Source organism: Hyperoodon ampullatus (genome assembly GCF_949752795.1).
Source record: "Hyperoodon ampullatus genome assembly, chromosome: 12".
Lineage (NCBI taxonomy): Eukaryota > Metazoa > Chordata > Mammalia > Artiodactyla > Ziphiidae > Hyperoodon > Hyperoodon ampullatus.
Window position 1 is genome coordinate 70,201,883 of NC_136925.1, and position 23,997 is coordinate 70,225,879.

A 23,997-nucleotide genomic window follows, 5' to 3' on the forward strand; every position below is an offset into this window, starting at 1 on the left:
GAGGCTGTCACACAGGGTTGTGGGTAGAGATGGAAGGTGAGGCCTTGGAACACATTTTAACAACCATGAAGCAGAATGCAAAAAAAAAAAAAAATCTAGAAAGTCATCGCTTTGGGTCATATGAGGCTCTTACTTTATCATGGCCTAGGCTCCCACCCACACTATTCCCTTCTTTGGTCAAATGACCAACTCTCATACTTTATAATTCCATCTCAGTTCAGCAGAAAAGCTGTGCGTGTATGTACGTGTGTGTGTGTGTGTGTGTGTGTGCATGGACACACGCAGTGATGCCATCTACGTAACTCCCAACCTTTTCTTCCACAAGCCAAGTTACAACGCAACAAGCAAGGGCAGTCGTGCATTCACAGTACCGCAAAGCAGCCACCACGCCGCAGGCGCCGAGCCGCCTGCAGGCACAGAACTGCACCCATTCACCATCTGTCTGATGCCAGAACCACACTGCACAGTCCAGCTGCTTGTGGACTTTTCTTGCGTGTCAATTACAGCTTCCTTTGTAAAATATTCCAAAGAAGATACAGCTCAACCAAAGCGTAACCGGAAGTCAGTGCCAGACTAAAGAAGGCAGGTCAGCGGAGAAGCCAAGACCCGTCTTGGCAGTTGAGGGAGACTCTTGGTTTCTAGGTCATTTACAAGCATCACTCCAGGCTTCATAAGGGAACCGGGAGGTAGTTGAGGCAGATCCATCACCTATACACTGCATATGGAAGACCGAACCTTCCCAAATTTCTGATAAAAGTCTTCCTCTGCCCGGGTCAAGGCGTCTTCATCAATGTACACAGCCGGCCTTTTGGCCACAAGGAAGTACTGCACCTTCCTGCGATTCCAGCCCAGCACGTACTGGAGCCAGCCACAGATGGCGGCAGTGGAGCGGCCCACCCCGGCGTTGCAGTGCACGTACACAGTGTGTCCGTTCTCGAGCAGCGCGTGGAGGAGACACACGGCCTGTGGCAGCATCTGGACTCGGCCTGGGATTGAGAGAGCACAGCACAGACCAGTGAGAAGTGAAGCCCGTGTTGCCGCTCACAGTCACTCCTCCAGCGCACCGAGGAATCACAGTGTTTTGGCGGAAGGGCAGGGATGTCGGAGCTTGCTTCACTCCTTTGTTTTGAAAGGAGAGGTGAGACAATATCAAAACCTGCTGATTAGAAAGTGGAAAGAGCAGCCAGAGGCAATAGGTCAGCTCTGAATCTTCACTTGATTTTCCTTTGAATGACGTCTGCATCCGTGCAAATCTCCCTTCAAAGATAATTTTTTCACTACCGCCTATCCTCAGAAGAATGGATTTTTACATCCATCAGAATGGTCTGTACAGATTGGGCAGAGGTTTAAAGGATTTCAAAGAGAAGCTCACAGGTCCTGTCACCTGAATTTCCTTTAATCCAAAAGGATCTTCCAGGTAAATCCAAAACAGTTAGTCCATATTGGTTAAAGGAGTCAATCTGACTCTTTCAACATAGGCTAATTTTAATTTGTCCAGTGAAATGGCTAACTTATTAACTGATACACGTGGGATAGCCAGTCATTCATGTATCCCCTCACGACGTAGTGTGTGTTAAAACTGATTCAATTTCTCCTTTACTGTGCAATTATGATTATAGGTGTTGCTGCTCTGTGGCTACTATCTTGATGATTAGAGGATCCAATGTCTTCCCCTCATCACACTGAGACAGGATATACAATGCTCTGCTGAGGCTCGTTGGACTCAGGCCCTTTTCATCATCCTAGGGACAGACAGCCCCCTAAAACCAGCAAAATCCTGGATGCCTGGAGCTTCTCCTGCTCACAGATTCTCAGAGCAAAATGAATTTAGTGGAGTTTTTTGGAGAGTGGAGGATGGTCATTATAAATTACTTCAAGAAGCGATTAAAGAGGGAAACTATACAGAGTCCTGGATGAAAACTCTGTGCTATGACCTCACATACTCCAGCTGCTCTCTGTCCTCAACCACATGGAGACACCACAGTCCTGGGGCGATCTTCTGAGGGCCACAGAGAATGCCCTGTCCAGCCCTCACATTGCCATCCTGTTGGTGGCAGAGGTGGGAGAAACCCCTCCCTCAAATGATTTCATGAGGCCTGGAATTCTCCCATGAGAGCTGCTCAAGTAAGTTTAGACTTTCCTTAGATGTCCTTTTTTTAAATGCCTTGTAGGGACCAACACAACACATTGCAATCAGGCACCACCACCTTAGAAGGAGAGAGTTACCAAAATCCCACTGTGGCCTGAAGTCACCTCCCTGCTGGGGCAGGGGGTGGGAGGGGGCTGGCACTTAACTTCAGGCTCAGCCTGCTCTGGGATCAGTGCAGGAGATCTATATGGAAGCCAGATAATATTCTAGTTGCTCCTGGTGCTCTGTTACTGCCTCTGACTAAGGGATCTAAAGGCCCCAGGCGGCAGTTTAGAGATGCTTTTAACAGGAATGCTTGAGGCAGAGCACACTTTGAAGTGCCTGAAGCTCCATCTCTTGCCAGTACCTGTTGCCACACTTTCATGTTCCCTGCCTTGTCCCTGAAGGCATCTGAATTGGAGACACACCAGCTCCAAGCCTTGATTGATTTCTCAGAGTCCAAACTGAGCCATAGACTTTAATTGATCTATGCTTCTGTGCTTGGTTGCAGGGTGCTCTGAGGTTAGAGCTAGGTGGGCCTGCCATTCAGTCAGTTATTCATGGCCCTCTCCTAGAGGCAGTAAGTATCTCCATAGATGTAACAAGGCAGAAGACACCATATGTACCAGAGAGGTGTCTCGCTGTATGTCTCAGGGAAAGGACTGTTTATTTGGTCCACCATTGGAGTTGAGGGATCAGAAGGGGCAAAACCTCCAAGGTCTGTTTGAGTGGCCCTGCTGATAAGGGTGAGGCCTGTTCAAGGGCACAGCTTTTGTTCCACTGAGGGCATGTTAGAGGTTTACTTTAAGTGATGTTGTCCAGGAAGGGAACTACCAGTGACGGATCTGGGAGGCTTGGGTCACTCCTGCTTCTGCCACAGCTGGCATCACTTTTCAAGTTCCCTGTTACGGCTGCCTCTCCAGTTACCATGTTCATTGCCAGGAAATAAACATAAATATTTTTAATATGGGTTTTCATCAAATGCCAAATACACAAGTAAACCACAGTGGACATTTGCAGGAGGAACTGTTGCAGAGTCCCAGAGTCAATGCTCAGCTTTTGCAGCATCAGTGGAGCCAGCCTGCCCTGGCCACGTCTATATGGACCCATCAGGATCCCTTCTGCTGACCTTCATTATGGCCAGAGGTTCCCCAAGGAAGGGTCCGCACCAAATGGCCGAAATGACCTAGTCTCTCCCCCTCTCCTTTTTATCTGTAAAAGATTCTTCAACAGGTATGTACACAGTTTAGAAGTTGAAAAGGGATTTGTGTTAGCTTAAGGTTCAGTGAGCTCAGATGCATAATCCTGGAATGTAAATGTCAGCTGCCACGTGGAAACTCCAGAAGGCTCCCAGTTTAAACACAGGTCTCACCCACCAGTGGTCTTCTCCTAGAATCATGCAGCCGTCCCACTTAAGAACTGTCAAACAATTATTTAAATAGCATAAAGAATGAATAAAGAATAAAAAGGAGCACCAGAGAAGCAGTCAGTCTAGGGGGCCCACCCCTCTCAGCCTGGCTTCAGCTGGAGCCCTCCTTTACTTTGACCCTGTTTTGATTGATGACAGCTAACACGTATTGAGCCTTTTCTACTTGCCAAGCACTGATCTAAACATTCTGTGTGCAATAGCTCCTTTATAGCTACCTCTCGAGAGCTATGAGGTTGGTACTATTATTATCCTCAGTTATATCTGAGATTTGCCCAAGGTTACTCCCTAATGGCCACCTCCAACCCAGCCATCCAGATTCTAAAGCCTCTGGTTTTAACCTCTGTACTACTGTCCTTCTCTAACCTACCTGGTCAATGGCACTTGCTGGCCACTATGCTGTCAATCTGAATTTTCAGTCAGTCCCTGCCCCCCCACTTACCTGGTCATGCTGCGGCTCTCACTCCTGTGGGACAGTAACACCCTCCGTGGGATTCAGCACTTCTGCTCCTACCCTAGAGGGGCCATCTGTGCCCTACAGGCGCATGTCCTTCTGCTTGAAAACCCATTCTAGGGAGCTTGAGCTAATACGTAACCCACCAAGGAATCACAAGACGGTCCCCAGGGTCAGGGCTCACACAGTAAAGCCAGCGTCAACCAGATCCCCTAATTTTTATGTTTCATATATTTAGGCTCCATATAGAATTTAATTTGATAAAATGTTTCCATTTTTATAAACAATAACACCCCGAGGCAAAAGAGAACCACTGATTTTTTAATGTAAAATATTCCAAATTTTAAGTGTTGGCAACTAAGTTGAAATTTTTAAAGCCTGTGCAGGTCCAACAAAACACTCTACCATCTGTGATTCTTACTTTGGAATTTAAAACAGGCCTTGACTCTCCACAGATGCTCAATAAACACTCATTAAATACATGAATTAAAACAATGTAAAAAAACCCATTAATACCGATTTGATCTGAGACAGTCCAAGACCCCTCTTATCTAAATTTCTGGTCCACATCTCCTCCAGGCTAACCCAACTCTGGAATGATTAAAAGCTACCTGAAAACATGCAATGAGCAAGCAAGCACAGGTGAGAAAGGGGACAAGGGCATGGTGGGGCAGCCTGAGGCATGAGGGGGCCTGAAATAAGTGGGAGTGGGGAGTCCTTAAAGATAGCTGAGGTTGACCGAAGTCTGACCCTGAAAGAAATCATTCCTGGCACAACTTTCAGCCTTCCAACACACACACACACACACACACACACGTCTTTCCTTTCTTAATCCAGAGGCAGATTTATGGCTGAATATATTACTATTTTATTTGAGCATATTTTCTTTTCCTTAATATTGATAAGGTCTATGTTAACTGCAACGCCCTTTGGTAGAAACTGAAGAACTTGGCACTAATATTATAGTCCCAACTTTGGAATTTTGAAAGCACTTTCATATCAATTATTTTATTCTATTGTTATAATCGTGTAAGTCTGCAATTATTATTCCCCATTTTCCAAGTGCAGGAACAAGCCTGCCCGTATCACATGATGGTGATAAGGCTCAAGCCCCAGTGGTAAGGCTCCAAGGCCAGTGTCTTCGCCTCACGGCAGCACTGAATTTAGTGTGCTGAGTCAGAGAAAGCACTAAGACTGTGACCACAAGTGGGTGGCTCTGGGGAGCATGTTAACCCATTTGGGAGACAAGGGTAAACCATTTGTTATAAACAGCACTGCGCTTACAGAGGTCAAAACCCAATCTGAGTACTTCCCGTGTGAAGGAAAACTGACTTTTAATGAACAGATTTTATGTTTTCAGGTGAGTGCTAGATTTGGGAGCTTTTTGTTCCTCAGGTGAAAGACACAAATCAAAATAAAATAAAAAAAAAAAGAAAAGGAAAAACCTAAACAACCCCAGTCCCACTGCATATGACAAAAAGTACAAGAGAAAGAATCGATGGCACAATTGACTGTACCAGGTCTGTGACAACCCGTGGTGACAGTCAGGCCTAACAGACTGTCTTCTTTCTCAGACTTTATCTGACAGCATTATGCTGCGGCTCAAAACACTTCCATATGGATTTTTCTCTAGAGTTCTAAAAATATTCAGCTGAATTAATCTGTGTGTTCATTGTGCTAATGTTGTGACCACAGAGATTGATCTGTTGGTCAGAAATTCCTCGGCGACGCAGGAGTGCTGTTAACTCTTTGATTACTCCCCGAGGTTCTGCTGAACCAAAGAAACCCTTTATTTAGTCTTGGGGTTTGGCCTTTTTCAAGTGGGAGCTTTCATTTTGCTGCCATTTCATGTTTCCAAAGTGCCGCAGGGTGGAAGACGCTCCGTTGTATGACTGGTGACTCTGTAACCCTCCTCCCCCACCGACAAAGGTTTTAATACCATTACAGCGGGGCTTTGGAGGTAGAATTTTCCATCAGGCTTCTGTATATTCCCAAACTATCAAGCAAATTGCCTATCAGTCAGCAGGGTTTTGGAGAATCAGTGCATGGGGTGGAGCAGGCCATATTTATCTCAACTTCTCTGAGCTTCGTCTCACATCCTACTCCAACAGGATAACAATGCTCTAAGATGACAACCAAAGAAGCGAAAATCAAAACACTCCCAAGAAGCTACAGGCACACTGTCCTAACGACCTTCTCCATTTTGAAACCAGAGAAACAAACTGGACAGGGCAAATATGACCTAGATTCGACCAGTGCTCTTCTGTGCTTATTTGGTGGGTTTTTTTTTTTAATTCCTTGAAAAAAGACAGAGCTCTTGCAGTTGAATCAAGCTCCTCTGGATCAGCATTAATTACCAAGAAGAGTAACCAAACTATCTCCTTCTTCAGGAAGAAAAATTATACATCCCCAGTGACAGTTCAGTTCAGACTGACCCACGAAGGGGTCTAACCCGGCCAGGAGGACCATAAAGATTCATTAAGAGCCAAGATGGCCAAGGTCCTGGGACACTCTGGGGTGACAAGCTACTCCCCTGGAAACTCATGACTTTGTCTAACTCCAGCTGACGATGTACATGACAGACTGAAAGTGCAGGTGGTGGTCTGCAGAAAGTGCATGAAGAGTCCACGTGAGCATGTAGAGAAGCTTCATCATATGGTGTCAGGAGCAGTGTTCTGAGCCTGACTGCCTGAGTTGAAATCCAGGCTGTGTCTCTGCTCTATGACATAGGCCAGGTTACTTAACTTTTTTGTACCTCATTCCCTTCCTCTGCAAAATGCAGATAACTACAACATCTGCCTGGACTCTTGTCTTGAGAATTAAATGAGTTAATGTATGAAATTGCTGAGAAGAGTGTTTGATACATAATGTACTTTGCGGGGAAGAGGGCTAATGATAGAGACGCTTCCTCCCTGGCCATCACTGTCTTCCTGCTTTTCCTCAGAATAGCAGTTCACCAAACTCCCTCAGCCTGCACCAGTCCATAGCTCTCTACTGCCCCCTGCTGATATCTGGTTGATATTATTCGTGTAACTTGTTCTCTTGGCTCCACTCCTTTCTACAAACAAGAACCCTCCTCCACAGCCAGGCTGAAATACAGATCGTTCCTCTAAAATACCATGCCTCTGGGCCTTGGTTGTTTCTTCCACCTGGCATGCTCTTTCTCCCTCTACCTGGACCTTTCACGCCCACCTCAAATCCCAGGATACTCATGTAGCCTCCCTGCGCTCCTCCGTAAAAGAGCACCTCCCACGCTATAACCCTCTTAGTGCGCAGGGCTCATCCCTCTCATCACATTCTTCTTTCTACTATAATTAGTTTTGAACTTGCCTTACTGCCTCTTACCATGAGAACAAATGTGTGCCTTGGGCTTCCTTGGTGGCACAGTGGTTAAGAATACGCCTGCCATTGCAGGGAACAAGGATTCGAGCCCTGGTCCGGGAAGATCCCACATGCCGCGGAGCAGCTAAGCCCGTGCACAACTACTGAGCCTGCGCTCTAGAGCCCACGAGCCACAACTACTGAGCCCATGTGCCACAACTACTGAAGCCCGGGCACCTAGAGCCTGTGCTCCACAACAAGAGAAGCCACCGCAATGAGAAGCCCACGCACCGCAACGAAGAGTAGCCCCCGCTCGCCGCAACTAGAGAAAGCCTGCGTGGAGCAACGAAGACCCAACACAGCCAAAAATAAATTAATTAAATAAATAAATTTAAAAAAAAAAGTGTGCCTTATTTATCTCTGTTTCCCTGGCAGCATCCATGTCACACCCTACTTCCCTCTTCACAAAGACACACTCAGCCAGTGTTTGTGCAGTAAATGAAGCATCACTATTGCCACCCTGACCTGAGCTGCGTTCTCTCTCGTTCTCTCTCACCTTACCTACTGCAGTCGCCTCCTAACCGGCGTCCCCAGATCGGCTGGGGCCCACTCCGACATTCTCTACACTGCAAACGAAGGGCACTTTTAGAGGGAAAAAAAAAGTTAACTTGACATCTCTCAGCCTCCCGCCCTTTCAACTGCTTCTCACTGCTTTAGGATAGCATCTAAAGTTCTTATTGTGCCCCAAATCCTGCAAGACTCTGTTCCCTCCTTCCCAGCCCTGCAGCCACACTGGCCTTCTTTCAGCTCCTCCAACACTCTGTGCTCTCCTGCAAAGGGGATTCTTCCCAAGCTGCTCCCTCTGCCTGGAAGCCTCTTTCCCACCTCACCCGTGCCAACCCCCGCTTCAGATCTCAGCTCAAACACACCCGAGAAAACCTTCTCTGGCCCTTCTCCCTAGGTCTGATTTGCAGGCCTAGGCTCTCATAGCAACATCTATGTATCTTTCTAACCAAAAACTCATCATAGCTTTACAACTCTATTTGTAGTCATTTGTAACGCTTGTCTGCCCTATAGAACTAGAAGCTCCATGAGGACAGGAGTTGTGCCTGCTTTTCCTCACCGTTGTATTCCCAACCACCAGCCTAGGGTCCCACACATAGTTGATACACAGTAAATACATGTTTAATGAATAAATAAATCGAAGGACCCATGTTAAACGGAATCTTAGCCAAGGTGTCAAAAGATATATATATTAAATATATTAAACCAAAAACCTTATATTTATTCCATATCTGTCATTTACGTTTAGGTCATTCAATTATAGACAGCAAGGTAGGTAGGTAGATAGGCAGACAGATAGAGAGACAGACAGGCAAAAAACCAGCAAGCGCTTCTTTGAAACATTCAACGAGGAGCCAGAAAGCTCCTTCTCATTCTTACCTTCAGTGCTCATATCCGGTGTCGGCATCCAGATGTAGGCCAAGCCTTCTTCCTTATACAGCTTAATCATAGTGTCAGGAGTCATGGGTTCTGGGTAGCGGTTACAGCCTGAGGAATTCTGTACAATATCCCATTCCGTCTGGAAATTCATTACAGCCGTAATCCCCAGTTCATGCTTCAGTTTGATGGTTACATGTTCCACTTGGCGAGGGCAGCTACCCAGCCAGATATTTGGTAGAATTCTAATAAGAACGCATGGAGTCAACTATTACTATTGTTGGTGTTATAGGAGCTGCATAAAACATGTAGTATTAAAATGCAATTAACCTTTAAAGCTGGAACAGGAAAAGCTGTATTAAGAATATGAGAACCAATATTATTATCAAAAGACTGAAATACTGGTGGTGGTGTTTTGGGGGAAACAAATAATTCAATTAACTAGAATGCCAGGAAATAAGCATTAGCAAACCAAATCTATCAATATATTAAAGTAAGTCCACCAAGTTATACCTATTCCAGGAATGTATATGTGGTTCAATGTTAGGAAACTCATCAACATATTTCAAATACTAACAAATTAAGTGTAAAACTCCTATGATTAATTCTGGAAAATATGTGTTAAAATTCAGCATTCATTCCTGTTTAAAACTCTATACAAAAATTTCGAATAGTATGAGATTAACAGAAACTAATAATCAATAATCTTCTTTTAAATAAAAACAAAGTAAAGTTTATTTCCATTAGTAACAACATTGTATGATTCACCTAATGCTACAATGTAAGAAGAGGAAATGTAACTCTGAAAAAGTGATTAAACTGCAAAAGCTATGAAAAATATTAAAAGTATTAAGATTAAGATATCTGGATGAAGGAAAATATAAAAAAAATCAAGCAACCATTCTCTGTACTACCAATAGCCAGGTAGAAATAGAATGGGAGGAGCAGGGAAAATTTCATTCAAAAATAACAACAAGGGCTTCCCTGGTGGTGCAGTGGTTGAGAGTCCGCCTGCCGATGCAGGGGACGCGGGTTCGTGCCCCGGTACAGGAAGATCCCACATGCCGCGGAGCGGCTGGGCCCGTGATCCATGGCCGCTGAGCCTGCGCGTCCGGAGCCTGTGCTCCGCAACGGGAGAGGTCACAATAGTGAGAGGCCCGCGTACCGCAAAACAAAACAAAACAAAACAAAAACCCCAAACAAACAAAGAAAACAAAATTATAAAACATCTAGGAATACCTTTGACCAGAAAGCACTATAAAATTTTATTAGAGGACGTTATGAAAACAACAACGAACAAATAGAGAGACATACTGTGATATTGTGATTTATAATAAGAAATATATATTTGCTCTTCATAACCATTTCTGGCACAGAGCTCCTAAAACCATTGAAATTTCCTAAGTGATGAGAGCTGTAATGGTGTCTTTTGTTAATGAGGTAACTTTTGGAATACACCTAAGCATGGAGGCTGGTTGCCAGGGGATACCAACCTTGTGATTAGAGAGTTGGAATTTTCATCCCACCCCCTGACCTCCTGGGAGGGGAGAGGGGCTGGAGGTTGAATCAGTCACCTTTGGCCAATGATTTTATTAACCATGCCTATGAAATGAAGCCTCCATAAAAACCCAAAAGAACAGGGTTTGCAGAGCCTCCAGGTTGGTGAACACGTGGAACTGAGAAGGCCCTGCCCTTTTCCCCGTGCTTCCCCTAGGTGTCTCTTATATCTGACTGTCCCTGAGTTACATCCTTTTATAATAAACTGGTGATCTAGGAAGTAAAATGTTTATCTGAGTTCTGTGAGCTGTTCTAGAAAATTAGTCAAACTCAAGTTTAAGGAGAGGTATGGGGAATCTCCAATCCGTAGCCAGTCAGTCAGAAACACGGGTAACAACCTGGGTTTGCGACTGGCTTCTGAAGGCAGGTTGGGGGCTGGGTCTTGTGTGACTGAACACTTAACCTGTGGAATCTGATGCTGTCTGTAGGTAGGTAGTGTCAGAATTGAATTGAACTGCAGGACACCAAGCTGGTCTCTGGAGAATTGCTTGGATATGTGAGAACACTCCCTACCCCGTACATTGGAATTAGGTCCCAGAACCCAAAAGATATACCATGCTCTTTAGTTGCAAGACTTAAAATCATAAAATATAAGTATCCTAAAAATGTAAATATTTTCCAAATTAATATATAAATTGAACACGTTATTATAATCTGTTGCATATGGTATATGTTGTCTTGTTCACTGATTATTTCACATGCATACATTCTCTCCAGAACTAATAGATGAATAATCTATTTCAAACTTTACTTGATTCATGTAACCTAGAACCTTACTAGGTTCATTACAGGGCATTCAGACAATAGTCCTTAGATGATGGTGGCAGGCATCATGGATGCTCACCAGTGTTCCCACGTATCCCCTTTCAAGCATGGAGGACTAAACTTCCTCTCCGCCTCAAAGTTAGATATGGCCACATGACTTACTTTTGTCGCTAAAACGTAAGCTGAAGTGACCAGTGTGACTTCAGAGGGACATACTTAAGACCTTATGCATGATCTTCCACTCTCTCTTTCCCTGCTGCAATGAGTATGAAGGCACATGTGGATGCTGAGCTTCTAGGAGCTGAAGTCCCCTGGATGGTAACCTAACTCAGGGAGGACAGCAGCCCAGAGAGCTAACAGTTCATTGTGTTAAGCCAATTTTGGCATTGTTTGTTACCACAGCCTAACTTGACTTGTTCTAATACAAAGCCTAAATAAACTAATTGCTTAAAGTCTCTAATATGCAGGGAAGAAACAGAGCAGAGGGACTACACTTTTATTTAGTTACTTTCATTTTAAGTTTAGAGCAGTCATTCTCAATTGGGAACAGTTTTGCTTCCCGAAGGACATTTGACAGTGATTATGGAGACATTTTTGATTGTCACACTGGTTGGTGCTACTGACATCTAGTAGGCTGAGACCAGAGATGTTGCTAAGCATCCTGCAATGCACTGGACAGCTCCCCACAACAGAGAATTATCTTCTCCAAAATGTCAATAAAGTGGAGGTTAGGAAACCTTCATTTAGGGGAATAAAAGTGGAATAGAACTCTTTACTTTTTGTAGGAAGAAAAGGAATGTGGAGCTGGAGTAAGACCAACATACCTGACACAGAGTTTGTGGCTCATCAGCTACAATATTCTGATGATAATATGATTCCATGTCATATTTGGAAATATGTAATTATGTATGTACGTGTGTATATGAAGAGAGATATAGAGAATGAAGCAAATGCCTAATATTAGATAGCTGAACAGCAGGATAACATGTTAAGTGTGGCATAATGGAAAGGGGACTAAACACAAGCTAGAAAAACTGGGTTCAAATACCAATTTTAGCACAGTATTTTTAAAAGCACTTGGTAATAACTGTCTGACCTTAGGCCAACCTATTTATCATCTCTGAGCCTTTGGTGTGCTCATCTTTAAAATGGGTCTCAAAATAACTAATTCACAGGAATTTTGTAAGGAGTAAATACCATTAAGTAATGTATTTGAGTAAGTCTGACACTAGTGGATACACAATAAGTACCAGTGGAGTTTATGTCTAGTTATTATAATGTACCTATTTTAGTAATTTATTTGATATTGAAATGGCTATTTATATAATTTTTCATTGTCCTATGTATCCTTCGTTTGAATGCTGCAGAGAGTAGACTATTCACCCTATTTTATAATATGAAATCCAGCTAGTTATTCTCCTTTGGTTGTTGTTGTTGTCATTGTGGATGTTAACATTAAGAAGCCAATTGACTAATCCTCAAATGTGGGTATTATCCATCCTCAATGAAAATATCTTACAAGATCAAGCATCATCTTTCTAAAGCTTGAACCCTACTTACTCTCCAGGAGAGGATAAACCAATTTTTTATTGCCGCTTGGGTTCTAAGTATAATGGGTTATTAGGAATTTCCTTGTGGATATTGAGGATTCTTATGGAAGGAATAAAAGGATAAAATTTAAAACAAAGAGAAACCCAGGTGCTGTGAAGAAGGGCACAGGATCCAAAGGGTTTTTTTTAAACTTTATTTCTGACTCCAGAGAATTCTCAGACACCCCATTGGGTCCAGTGAACTGAGAGAAAGACCACCAGCAGGGACACATTTAGAGTAGCCCAGAGCTATGCTTGGCCAGGACACTGTTAGCTGAGTATTGGTCTTTGCAGGAATGGAAACTTCACATCCCCTGGGTCGTTGCCCCTACACTCCGGCTGTTCAGTGAGAGTAGGAACCTTCCCCTATGTAGATGTTCCATCCTTCCTTCCATTATTCCATAAAGATTCCTCCAGCAGCAACCTGCTGGTTGCCTAGTAGGTCATAGTGTTGGGCTGCTTTACCTATACTTTGGGGTTTAACTGAGCATACTTAAGAACACTCAGCTGGAAAAAGAAGGAAGTGGACACCTCAGTTATACAACCTTCTGAACAATAGTGTACTTTTACTGTCCAAATTTTGAAGTGGACTGGTTACATATTAAAATGAATATTCATGACAGGTAAGCTAAATTCCAAATGTTATCCGGAGTTCTCTTGAGTACTGTACTCTTTGAGTGGGAGCATTTAGTATTCAACTAGTAGATAAGTGCCAAAACAAAGTGGCTGGCATGCGAGATTTGCATATATACCGAAGAGTAGTTCAAAGAGATATATAAAGGGTAAATCAGGACATTTGACCCTATAAAATAAGAAATCAGAATCCAAAACCAGACTCAATATATAGATCACATTGTGTTGCTAAATAAAAAGGTGTTATTTTATCATCTCATTCAGCCCCGGTCTTCAAATGTATTTAAACTAGCCAGTAACCTTAAGAAACTCAGAACAAATCAAAGATAAATAGGCCCAAAGTTGGTACCCTAACATATATATTTTCCATATCAAGTTTCTAATGGAAATAAGCCCTTGAAATACACACCCACACATACTCACACACAAATAACACCAGTTTCTATACGAGATACTTCCAACTTTTACTTAACATAATTAATTCTTCCTCTAACAATGCTAGAAGTCAGAGTACATATTCAATAAATTAATATAAAATAATTCCTGATTTTTTTAGAGTAAGATGTTCTGAACCTAGGAGGCGGATAACTAAAGATAAATTCTGAAAACAAGTAGTGTAGTGAAGGATAGAGAATTGAAGTTGTAAAGTAAATTATACTGAACCATTACATGAGATATAGAGACAAAATACTGGGCTTGTTGGAAACACACAGATCAATAGAGTCTACTTAATCAGACAGCTAAAGTGCCCTTTATATGCATTCTATTTCAGTTTGTTGTCTCTAATAGTAGGTGATACATTTCTAGTTACACGATACACTATGGTAATAAGATGCATGATGTCCTTTCTAAACAGTAATTAAACTTTTACTTCATTCAAAAGAGAATGATTTGACACCAATTAAAAATCAATTTTTACTCATCTCATCTTAGTTTTAATCTTCTTTTGGTGTCAATGATACTTTAAATGATTTTTTAAATCAGGATTTTTTTGTAAAGGTGAAAAGAAATTTGTTGAAATATAAGATTTAGGGAATAAAAAATCTTCTGTAAAGGTAGTTTTAATGCAAGACATACCAAACTTCAAAGATACAATAACAGAATAAAAAGCAGAGCTTATAATTATATTGTAAACCACATCATAAAACTTCCAGAGAACTATTTTATGAATAACTCACTATCAATCATGAATTACAACAGAGATTTCTGGCATCTCCACTATAGATTATTTGGAAAGGTCAAAGAGAAACCACTGTACCAAATGGGCATTGACACTCAGTCAACCCAGAACAGAAGTTCCCAGATCTGGATTTGCATTCAAGTCACATGCAGTGCTTTTATAAAAACTTCTATTACCAGGATCTATGCCAGAGATACTCATAAAGTGGCTCTAAAGGGAGGCCTCAGATTCTGTGAATTGATTTTTACTTTATTTTTTTAGAAATTAACCATATTACATATATTACATATGTAGCTAGATTCCAGAACCACTAGCCTAGCAGATCCCAATAAACGTTCAGGAGGAGCTGAGTATATAGATCTCAATACCTTTTAGTAGCGGTGAAAAATATAGAAATGAGAGGATGTGGACTTGCTCAGCGCTACACATGGACATATAAAGTGAAGCCCTTACTTTCTCCAAAAATAGTTTCAAGACTGCATGTGATTCCTAGACAGAGAGTGAGGAATGGGAAACTCTGTTATAAGAGAGTAGTTGTGAGAACACGTGTCCTTATGTTTAATGCATATTATCTTCCAAAACATCAAAACTAAATCTCTTTCTGAGTCATGCCAAATACTTAACACAGTTATATCCACTAAGAATGTACTATTGTAGAGAAAAATTATTCACTTGGGTTCTGACTATTGCCACTATGATTCAACAAGATTGAATTTAAATAAAATCCATCCTAGTCATATCACAACTTGGCTAAAGACCAGGGGAAAGAAATAGATGGCTGACATTCTGGAACCTTACTTTCTTGGATTGCAAATCAAAATCAGTTTCATTCATTTGAGTGAATCTGGATTTGTGGTTCCAGGTCATCACATTGCAAAACTACACCGATTGCTTCATTTGTCAGGCTAGGACCTACGGTACAACAGCTACTGAAGCATACGAATCAGAACTCACTTGCTCCATCTCAGCTGTCAGTCAAAGGAGGCCTCACTGGCAGTAATGAGTACATCAAGTAGAATGAGCACCCAAGCACTTTTCAAAAACATCACAGGGGGGTTTCCCTGGTGGTGCAGTGGTTGGGAGTCCGCCTGCCGATGCAGGGGACACGGGTTCGTGCCCCGGTCCAGGAGGATCCCGCATGCCGTGGGACGGCTGGGCCCGTGAGCCATGGCCACTGAGCCTGTGCGCCCGGAGCCTGTGCTCCGCAACGGGAGAGGCCACAATAGTGAGAGGCCCACGTACCACAAAAAAAAAAAAAAAAAAAAAAAAAAAAAAAAAAAAATCACAGGGTACTGACAGGAGGAGGGAGCGTGGAAAAGACAAGAGATATCTGCAAAGGAGACAGCTGTATAGACTCCACATCGCAGGTTCCATCCTTAATGGCCACAAGAAATGGCAGAATAACCTTTTCCTGAAGGTGAAAATTAGCATTATGTTTTGTCCACAGGAAAAAAAATTAGGAAAACCACAGGAATGGTGGGATCAATGTATGAACATAGGCTTTTGTTTATTTCTTATCACACCAAGAGACCACAACTTGTGAATTGCAGCACCCTCTTCTTATCCATACAAACACAGCACCGTTTCAAAGACAGAGAAAATGGATTTTGCTGAGGTTCTTCACAAAATCCAGCTAAGAATTCAGGAGCAAAAAGAGATTAGCACATTTCTTAAGGTGTATAATTGTGCTGCATTTACCTTTTTTATTATTTTATGGACAATTCGATGTGAAATTAAAATGTGATCTGGCTTTTAAATAATAGGTGAAGAAAATAAGTCTATTAGGACTGTAATTTAGATCTCATTAGGGAGAAAGCAAGAGAAACATTAAAATCAACCTCTAGTAAGCTCCAAGCTTCATTAGCACATATAGGTCCTTCCACTGAAAATTTGTTCTCTGGTGTCAGGTGCTAAGTTATTAATGCCAAATTTCTACCCCAAAAGGGTGCTTATAACAGACTCCAGTTAAGGCTGAATAACTGCTCAAAGACAAATTCCAATTTTAAAAAAATGATGCTAATTAACTTCCTCAATAAAAAAGTTTTGGGTTTTTTTTTTTAAGATTTTTTTATTTTTATCTTTTTGGCTGCATCAGGTCTTAGTTGTGGCATGTGGGATCTTTCCTTGTGGCATGCAGGTTCTTCATTGTGGCGCGTGGGCTTCTCTCTAGCTGTGGCATGAGGGTTTTCTCTCTCTAATTGTGATGCACGGGTTCCAGAGCGCGTGGGCTCTGTAGTTTGCAGCACGCGGGCTCTCTAGTCGAGGTGTGCGAGCTCAGTAGTTGTGGCATGCAGGCTTAGTTGCCCCGCGGCATGTGGGATATTAGTCCCCAGACCAGGGATCAAACCTGTGTCCCCTGCATTGTAAGGTGGATTCTTTACCACTGGACCACCAGGGAAGTTCCAATAAAAAAGTTTTATTATAGTTTGTTTATGGGTCATAGACTATAGTCTATATAGAGCATATGTGAATTTTTATAAGCGCAGTTAGTTTCTTAGATTTTTTTGGATGTGCTGTTTTTGGCCACATAAAGCAAATATTTTTGACATGTTCTTTTATTTTCTATATTATAAAATGTCATTTAAGTAAATTAATTATGAAGGTCTGTTATGGGTTGAATTGCATTTCCCAAAAATTCCTGTGTTGAAGTCCTAATCCCTTAAAATGTAACTTTATTCAGAGAAGGTTCTCTACAGAGATAATCAAGTTAAAATGAAGCCACTAGTGTAGGCTAATTCAATAGGAATGGTGTCCTTATAAGAAGGGAAAATATGGACACAGACACATATGGAGAGAAGATGATGTGAAGATAAAAGGAATAAGAGTCAATCTCCAGTGCAAGGGAAGAGGCCTAGGACAGATCCTTTCCTCACAGCCCTCAGAACAAATCAATCCTACAGACACATTGATCCCATACCTCTAGTGTCCAGAACTGTGAGACAATGAATTTCTGCTATTTAAGCCATCTGGTTGGTGGCACTTTTTTACGGCAGCCCCAGGAAATGAATATAAGGTCTAAAATTCAGACTTAAAATATATACAATTATCCAGACTCTTCAAATAGCCATATATCAGGTGCACTTAAAGTTAAGCATTTGAATAGATATTTTTCACCTTTCATCCTGATGTTTGGAATTCTAAAAATGCAACTAACATTTGATTGTGGTGCCAAATTGTTCTTTATACACAATACTACCCACACTCCTTCCTTTACTCAGGTCCTTCAATCCATCACCTGAGTACCTCCAATGTAGGGGAAGAGACCATCAGGCCCCTGGCTGGGCTATTTGTCTTCTTTCTTGATCTAATAACTCAGTTCTAAAGTCCTGAGGTATCTATCAATAGTTTTGATAAATACAGTAGAGTCTTGGGTCCCTTTGCTTGGCTTTCAGGGAATGCGCCTCATTGGAGAATTACCTGAAATGTATAAGAGCACAGTCTCTCAGACTCATGATTTCTTCAGACTCTTAGTCCCATAGAGTTTGTTCTTCTTATTTATTTATTTTTTTTGGCAGTACGCGGGCCTCTCACTGTTGTGGCCTCTCCCGTTGCAGAGCACAGGCTCCGGACGCGCAGGTTCAGCAGCCATGGCTCACGGGCCCAGCTGCTCTGCAGTATGTGGGATCTTCCCGGACCGGGACACGAACCCGTGTCCCCTGCATCGGCAGGCGGACTCTCAACCACTGCGCCACCAGGGAAGCCCTGTTCTTCTTATTTTTGCATATATGTTGGCCTGAAATTTGGTTTATATGCCATATTGACAGATTGTACTGGTAAATACGGCAACTAGCACGCTTCACTTTCTTAAAGTCAATCACAAGGTACCACAGACTAAGACAAATAACTAGGCTAGCAGCCTCAATTGGTTCCCTTGATACAAATTTCAACAAAATGTTCCATTAAAATATCCTCTTGGCATGTTAATTTTGTTTCCAATGCCTTGCATTCCTTGAAAGAGTAAAATGTCATGTTTAATATTTCTTCACATAATGAACTTGAAAGGATTTCTTCAAAATTAATTACTTGCATAATGAATTAGGAACCACAGAAGATCAAGGAAGTAATAAAAAATTAAGCATGTGAAAATTTTTATATTTATTTTACAGTCATCCTTTCTATTCAAGAAAAATGTAATGATGCCTGCTTTTTACCAGGTACTCAACAATCGGTGGTGAGCAAGACAGTAAAGGTATGCCCTTATTGGAGCCTACTTTCTTTGAGGAAAACAGGCAATAAATGAATAAATATCCAAAATGTTTAAAATTTATAAATTAATTTGTAATGTGCTATTGAGGACTTAAACAGGGAGTTAAAATAGAGAACCACAGAGGAATCAGAATTCAAGTAAGACAATCAGGCAGGTCCTTCTTGAAAAGGTGACATTATTTTCTTTTTTAATTGAAGTATAGTTGATTTGCAATGTTGTGTTAATTTATGCCGTACAGCAAAGTGATTCAGTTATGCATATCATACATTCTTTTTTATATTCTTTTCCATTATGGTTTATCATTGAATATTGAATATAGTTCCCTGTGCTGTACAGTAGGACCTTATTATTTATCCATTCTATATATACTAGTTTGCATCTGCTAACCCCAAACTCCCCCTCATCCCTCATCCACTCCCCCTCCCCCTTGGCAACCATAAGTCTGTTCTCTATATCTGTGTTATTTCTGTTTTGTAGATAAGTTCATTTGTCTCATATTTTAGATTCCAAATATAAGTGATATAATATGGTATTTGTCTTTCTGTTTCTGACTAACTTTACTTAACATGATAACTCTAGGTCCATCCGTATTGCTGCAAATGTCATTATTTCATTCCTTTCTATGATTGAGTAGTATTCCATTGAATATATGTACCACATCTTCTTTATCCATTCATTCGTCAATGGACATTTAGGTTGTTTCCATGTCTAGGCTATTGTGAATAGTGCTGCTGTGAACATAGGTATGCATGTATCTTTTTGACTTACAGTTCTGTCTGGATATATGCCCAGAAGTGGGATTGCTGGATCATATGGTAATTCTATTTTTAGTTTTTTGAGGAATCTCCATACTGTTTTCCATAGTGGCTGCACCAACTTACATTCCTACAGACAGTTTAATGTCCCTTGAAAAGGTGACATTAAAACTGAGACATGATATAGAGGGACTTCCCTGGTGGTCCAGTGGTTAGGACCCTGAGCTTCCACTGCAGGGGGCACAGGTTCTATACCTGGTCGGGGAACTAAGATCCCACATGCTGCTTGACATGGCCAAAAAAACCCAAACAAACAAACAGAAAAAACCCTGAGACATGATGTAGAAAAAGGAGCAAGACATACAATGTTTTATGGTGAGAAAGAGAGGTATATACTTTAGGAACCAAGAGAAACGTAGAGACAGGAGTGAGGGGAATAAGGAAGAAGTGTGGCATGAGACAGACTGAAAACACCATGCCAGGCCTCATTGATGTACTAAGGAATTTGTATAAGAATATAAAAGCAATGAAATGTCAATGAAGGATATTTAAGTATAGGAGTCACATGGACTTATTTCATAATTTTTATAAGGTGACTCTGGCTGCTATGAGGAAGAGGGAAGACCTTTTGGATAGTGACAGCTTGGAATATAGTTAGTGGTGCAGATAGAGAAGTGGATTAATTCAAGATGTACATTAGCAGTGGAACCAACAGAACTTGCACATTAATTGGATGAAAGGATTGAGAAAAGGGAAGATTATAAAATGACTCTAAGTTTACTAATGTAATATTATAATATTTATATTTATAAATTACAATTGCTTAACCAGGTCTGCCCTCAATGAAGCCTATCTCTCTGTTTCCTTACTACATATTTTTACAAGTTTCAGATTAACCAACATTTCATTGACTAGACATCATGCTAATGGCATCCATATGCCCAAAGTCTTGAGAATATCAAACTATTCAAACTTCCTTTCAGTTTTCCACTCAACTCTTTCATTTCTATTATGGAAATGTTAATAAGGTAGGGTTTTGTTTTGTTTTTTTGATGTAAGAACTTTGTACAGAGGATATGTTGCCCATCAATTAGATTTAACTCACATCAAGGAAATATCCATTGTAGGCAAAGTGATACACAATTAAACTGATTGATTGATTTAATCAGTTCTCTAAAGAGTTATTTTTAAAAATTTATTCTTTGCACCTGTGGGCCCTTATTTCAGCTCTGGAACAAAAATGAATTTAGAAAACAAGACAGTTGGAAAATGAAAAAAATGATTTTTTTTCTTTTTTATGTTAATTCTTCATCATTGCCAACTAATCATTTGATTTACTGAAATACAAGGAAGTTCTATCGTGAAAGGAATTCTATTATGTACTTTGAGCCACAGTAGGCGTTTTCCTTATAATTTTCTTGACCAAAAAAAATCATCTGGGGTATTTGTATGGTTATTATTCATCTAAACCAGTGTTTCTTAAATATTAATGTACAGGGCTTCCCTGGTGGCACAGAGGTTAAGAATCCACTTGACAAAGCAGAGGACACAGGTTTGAGCTGTGGTCGGGGAAGATCCCACATGCTGTGGAGCAACTAAGCCCGTGCACCACAACTACTGAGCCCGCATGCCGAAATTACTGAAGCCTGCGCACCTAGAGCCCGTGCTCCACAACAAGAGAAGCCACTGCAATGAGAAGCCCGCGCACCGCAACGAAGAGTAGCCTCCGCTTGCTGCAACTAGAGAAAGCCCGCGCACAGCAACAAAGACCCAAGTCAGCCAATAAATAAATAAATAAATTTATAAATGAAAAAAAGTATATTAATGTATAGAGGAATCATCTGGGGATTATGATAAGATGCAGATAGTGATTCAGTAAATCTAGGTTAGATCCTGAGATACTGCATTTTCACAAGCTCCCCTGTAATATCAATGCTGCTGGCCCTTGGAACACACTTTGAGGAGCAAGGAGTACTCTAATAGTGATATTTAATCGATATGCTATTATGATATCATTATACAATAGATCAATGCAATTCATAATGCTCAGGTGCACTGAGAAGTAAACAAAATAAGGTCCCTCTTGCAAGTAGAAACAAAAAGAGAAGCATTTTATCTCTATGGTTGATACTAATACTAGAGTCCTAATAACTGTGCAGAGAGGCTTGCTATTTTTTAAAATTCTACTAATTACAGAAAAAATTTTAAATCTCTTTAGCCCTCTTTCTTGATTTCTCAGTGAAGAATCTGTAGGAAGCCAAATGGTTGTATTTACATAATGACCTTCCTTGGTTCTAAAACATTCCTCTTTTCTCCTTATTTACAGTGCTCATTGGCCTCTTGATAGGGGGAAAAATTCCCTTTTGTGTTATCTTTTTAAAGTGAAGCTTGAGATTTTTTATATGTGGATGCTGAAAACTGGGGATGATACACACAAGACTTGAAATTTAGGGAACACCAAGGAATTTAAATGGTTGAGAACTCTGATGCAATTAGCAGTGTTGCAGTCAGGGGTGTCAGAAATTAGGTAAGCTTCCAGAAGGACAAACAGAAACACCTCCTCTCCCCTATGAGATGTAAGTAGTTTGGATGACAGGTACAGAAGAGAGATTCATAGCTACAAATACTGTAATATTGGGACTGAGAAAATCCCTGGGAAGTTTTGCTTTTTTCATTCAGCCTGGAATCAGGGCACATATATTTCATGAGGACCAAAACAAAGTCATGACAGTCAATAAATCCACTTAAGGGGGTACAAATCAAAAAGGCCTCTGTTTACTTTATGTTACCCAGATTCTGAGAATCCATAGATAGGGAAAAAAATCCACAGATATGCCAGATATCAGTGATACTTGGTCTACTTACATTATTTTGAACTAGGAAAAGTCTTAAATAAACAGTCGGGCATGTAGTCTAATACAATTCACAAAGAGAATTAAACACCAATAATACCCAAACTAAAACTTTCATATTTAAATTGGTGAATTTCAAATAACCCTAATCATCACGAGAGTGCATTCAGTTATGTGGTGCCCTTATATGCAGTTAATTCATTCTGGCAATACCTTCAAAATACAGATTTATTTCAGATCATCCATTCCACTGAGCATATATTAGCTTACATTCATTGAAGTGCTTAATTGGGAAAAACTGGTCTTACATTTTTTAAGCTAAAATTGCCTCTTCCATGTTTTATGGTCAAGGACATCACCGCCTCCAACTGCTGTGCTTAGATGTTTTCAAGATTTTTCAGGAACGTTATTCTGCATTCACAACTGGGCTTAAGTGTGTGGAGAAATGTTTGGATTTCAAACTTTTGAAACACATCTGATATCTAAAACATCTGTCCCTTAAATAATAAAAATCATCCATAGGCTTCTACTAAGAGAATTCAGTCCAGCAGCCAGAGACCCAACACCTATCAAGTCCCATCTGACACAGTTGATAGTTCACAGTTTAATGTACACTTTCTATCTCTGTCTCAAATTACCTCCCTATGGGCTTCCCTGGTGGCGCAGTGGTTGAGAGTCCGCCTGCTGATGCAGATCCCACATGCCGCGGAGCGGCTGGGCCCGTGAGCCATGGCCGCTGAGCCTGCGCGTCCGGAGCCCGTGCTCCGCAACGGGAGAGGCCACAACAGTGAGAGGCCCGCGGACCGCAAAAAAAAAAAAAAAAATTACCTCCCTATTACATCTATCAAATTACCAAATTACATTCCTGTTATATTATCCCAAATTACATCTCTGTCCCAAATTACATGTATCCTATTGATCACTTCCATTATCCCACATACTCCTAGTTTATTCATACTTATGCTCTGTTTCCCTCATAAACTCTGTGTCCTCTACAAGCCTTAAGTGTGAGTGTTTCTCAGGGTTCCAAACTCTGGTCTCTCTTTGATTTATATACTCTTTTTTTTTTTTTTTTTTTTTTTTGCGGTACGTGGGCCTCTCACTGTTGTGGCCTCTCCCATTGCGGAGCACAGGCTCCGGACGCGCAGGCCCAGCGGCCATGGCTCACGGGCCCAGCCGCTCCGCGGCATGTGGGATCCTCCCAGACTGGGGCACAAACCCGTGTCCCCTGCATCAGCAGGCGGACTCTCAACCACTGCGCCACCAGGGAAACCCTGATTTATATACTCTTAAGTTATCTCACTAATATACGTTGCCATCTATAACTGCCATCTACATGCTGGTAAATTCCAAATCTACTGCCTCCAGCTCAGACCTCAACGCTCTATTGGAATTCTCCACTCATAGTCCCGTAAGTATCACCTGAACACATTTTCACCATCTTCCACTCTTTGCTCCCGACCCACAAACCTGATTCTCCCCAGTTGCTCTAGATTTCCATGTATTGTGCCACAAGCTGCCCAGTCACCTAAGCCAGGAAACCTTTCTTCCTTCTTTCTGCTTCCCCTCTCTACAGTCATTAACCCAGTCATACAAGTCAAACTCCTGAAAAGCTGCAGAATCGGTCACCTGTTCTCCATTCCCATTGCTTTCCTTCAGAGGCTCAACACTCAAGAAGTGAATTACACTA

The 23,997-nt window shown here is 41.4% G+C and overlaps 1 protein-coding gene across 2 annotated transcripts in view; it reads right to left on the minus strand.

Moving 5' to 3' along the window:
- Nucleotides 1-708: 708 nt before the first annotated feature.
- Nucleotides 709-23,997, minus strand: part of EPM2A (EPM2A glucan phosphatase, laforin) — a gene marked incomplete at both ends in the record, with an annotated part of 68,924 nt that continues 45,635 nt past the window's right edge. Inside the window, 2 exons of one of the 2 annotated variants that reach the window (XM_079716845.1) lie at nucleotides 709-986; nucleotides 8,773-9,014. In XM_079716845.1, the coding sequence (XP_079572971.1) occupies nucleotides 709-986; nucleotides 8,773-9,014 (520 nt within the window). The remainder of the gene's footprint in view (nucleotides 987-8,772; nucleotides 9,015-23,997) is intronic. The other variant, XM_079716846.1, reaches the window with a different exon arrangement.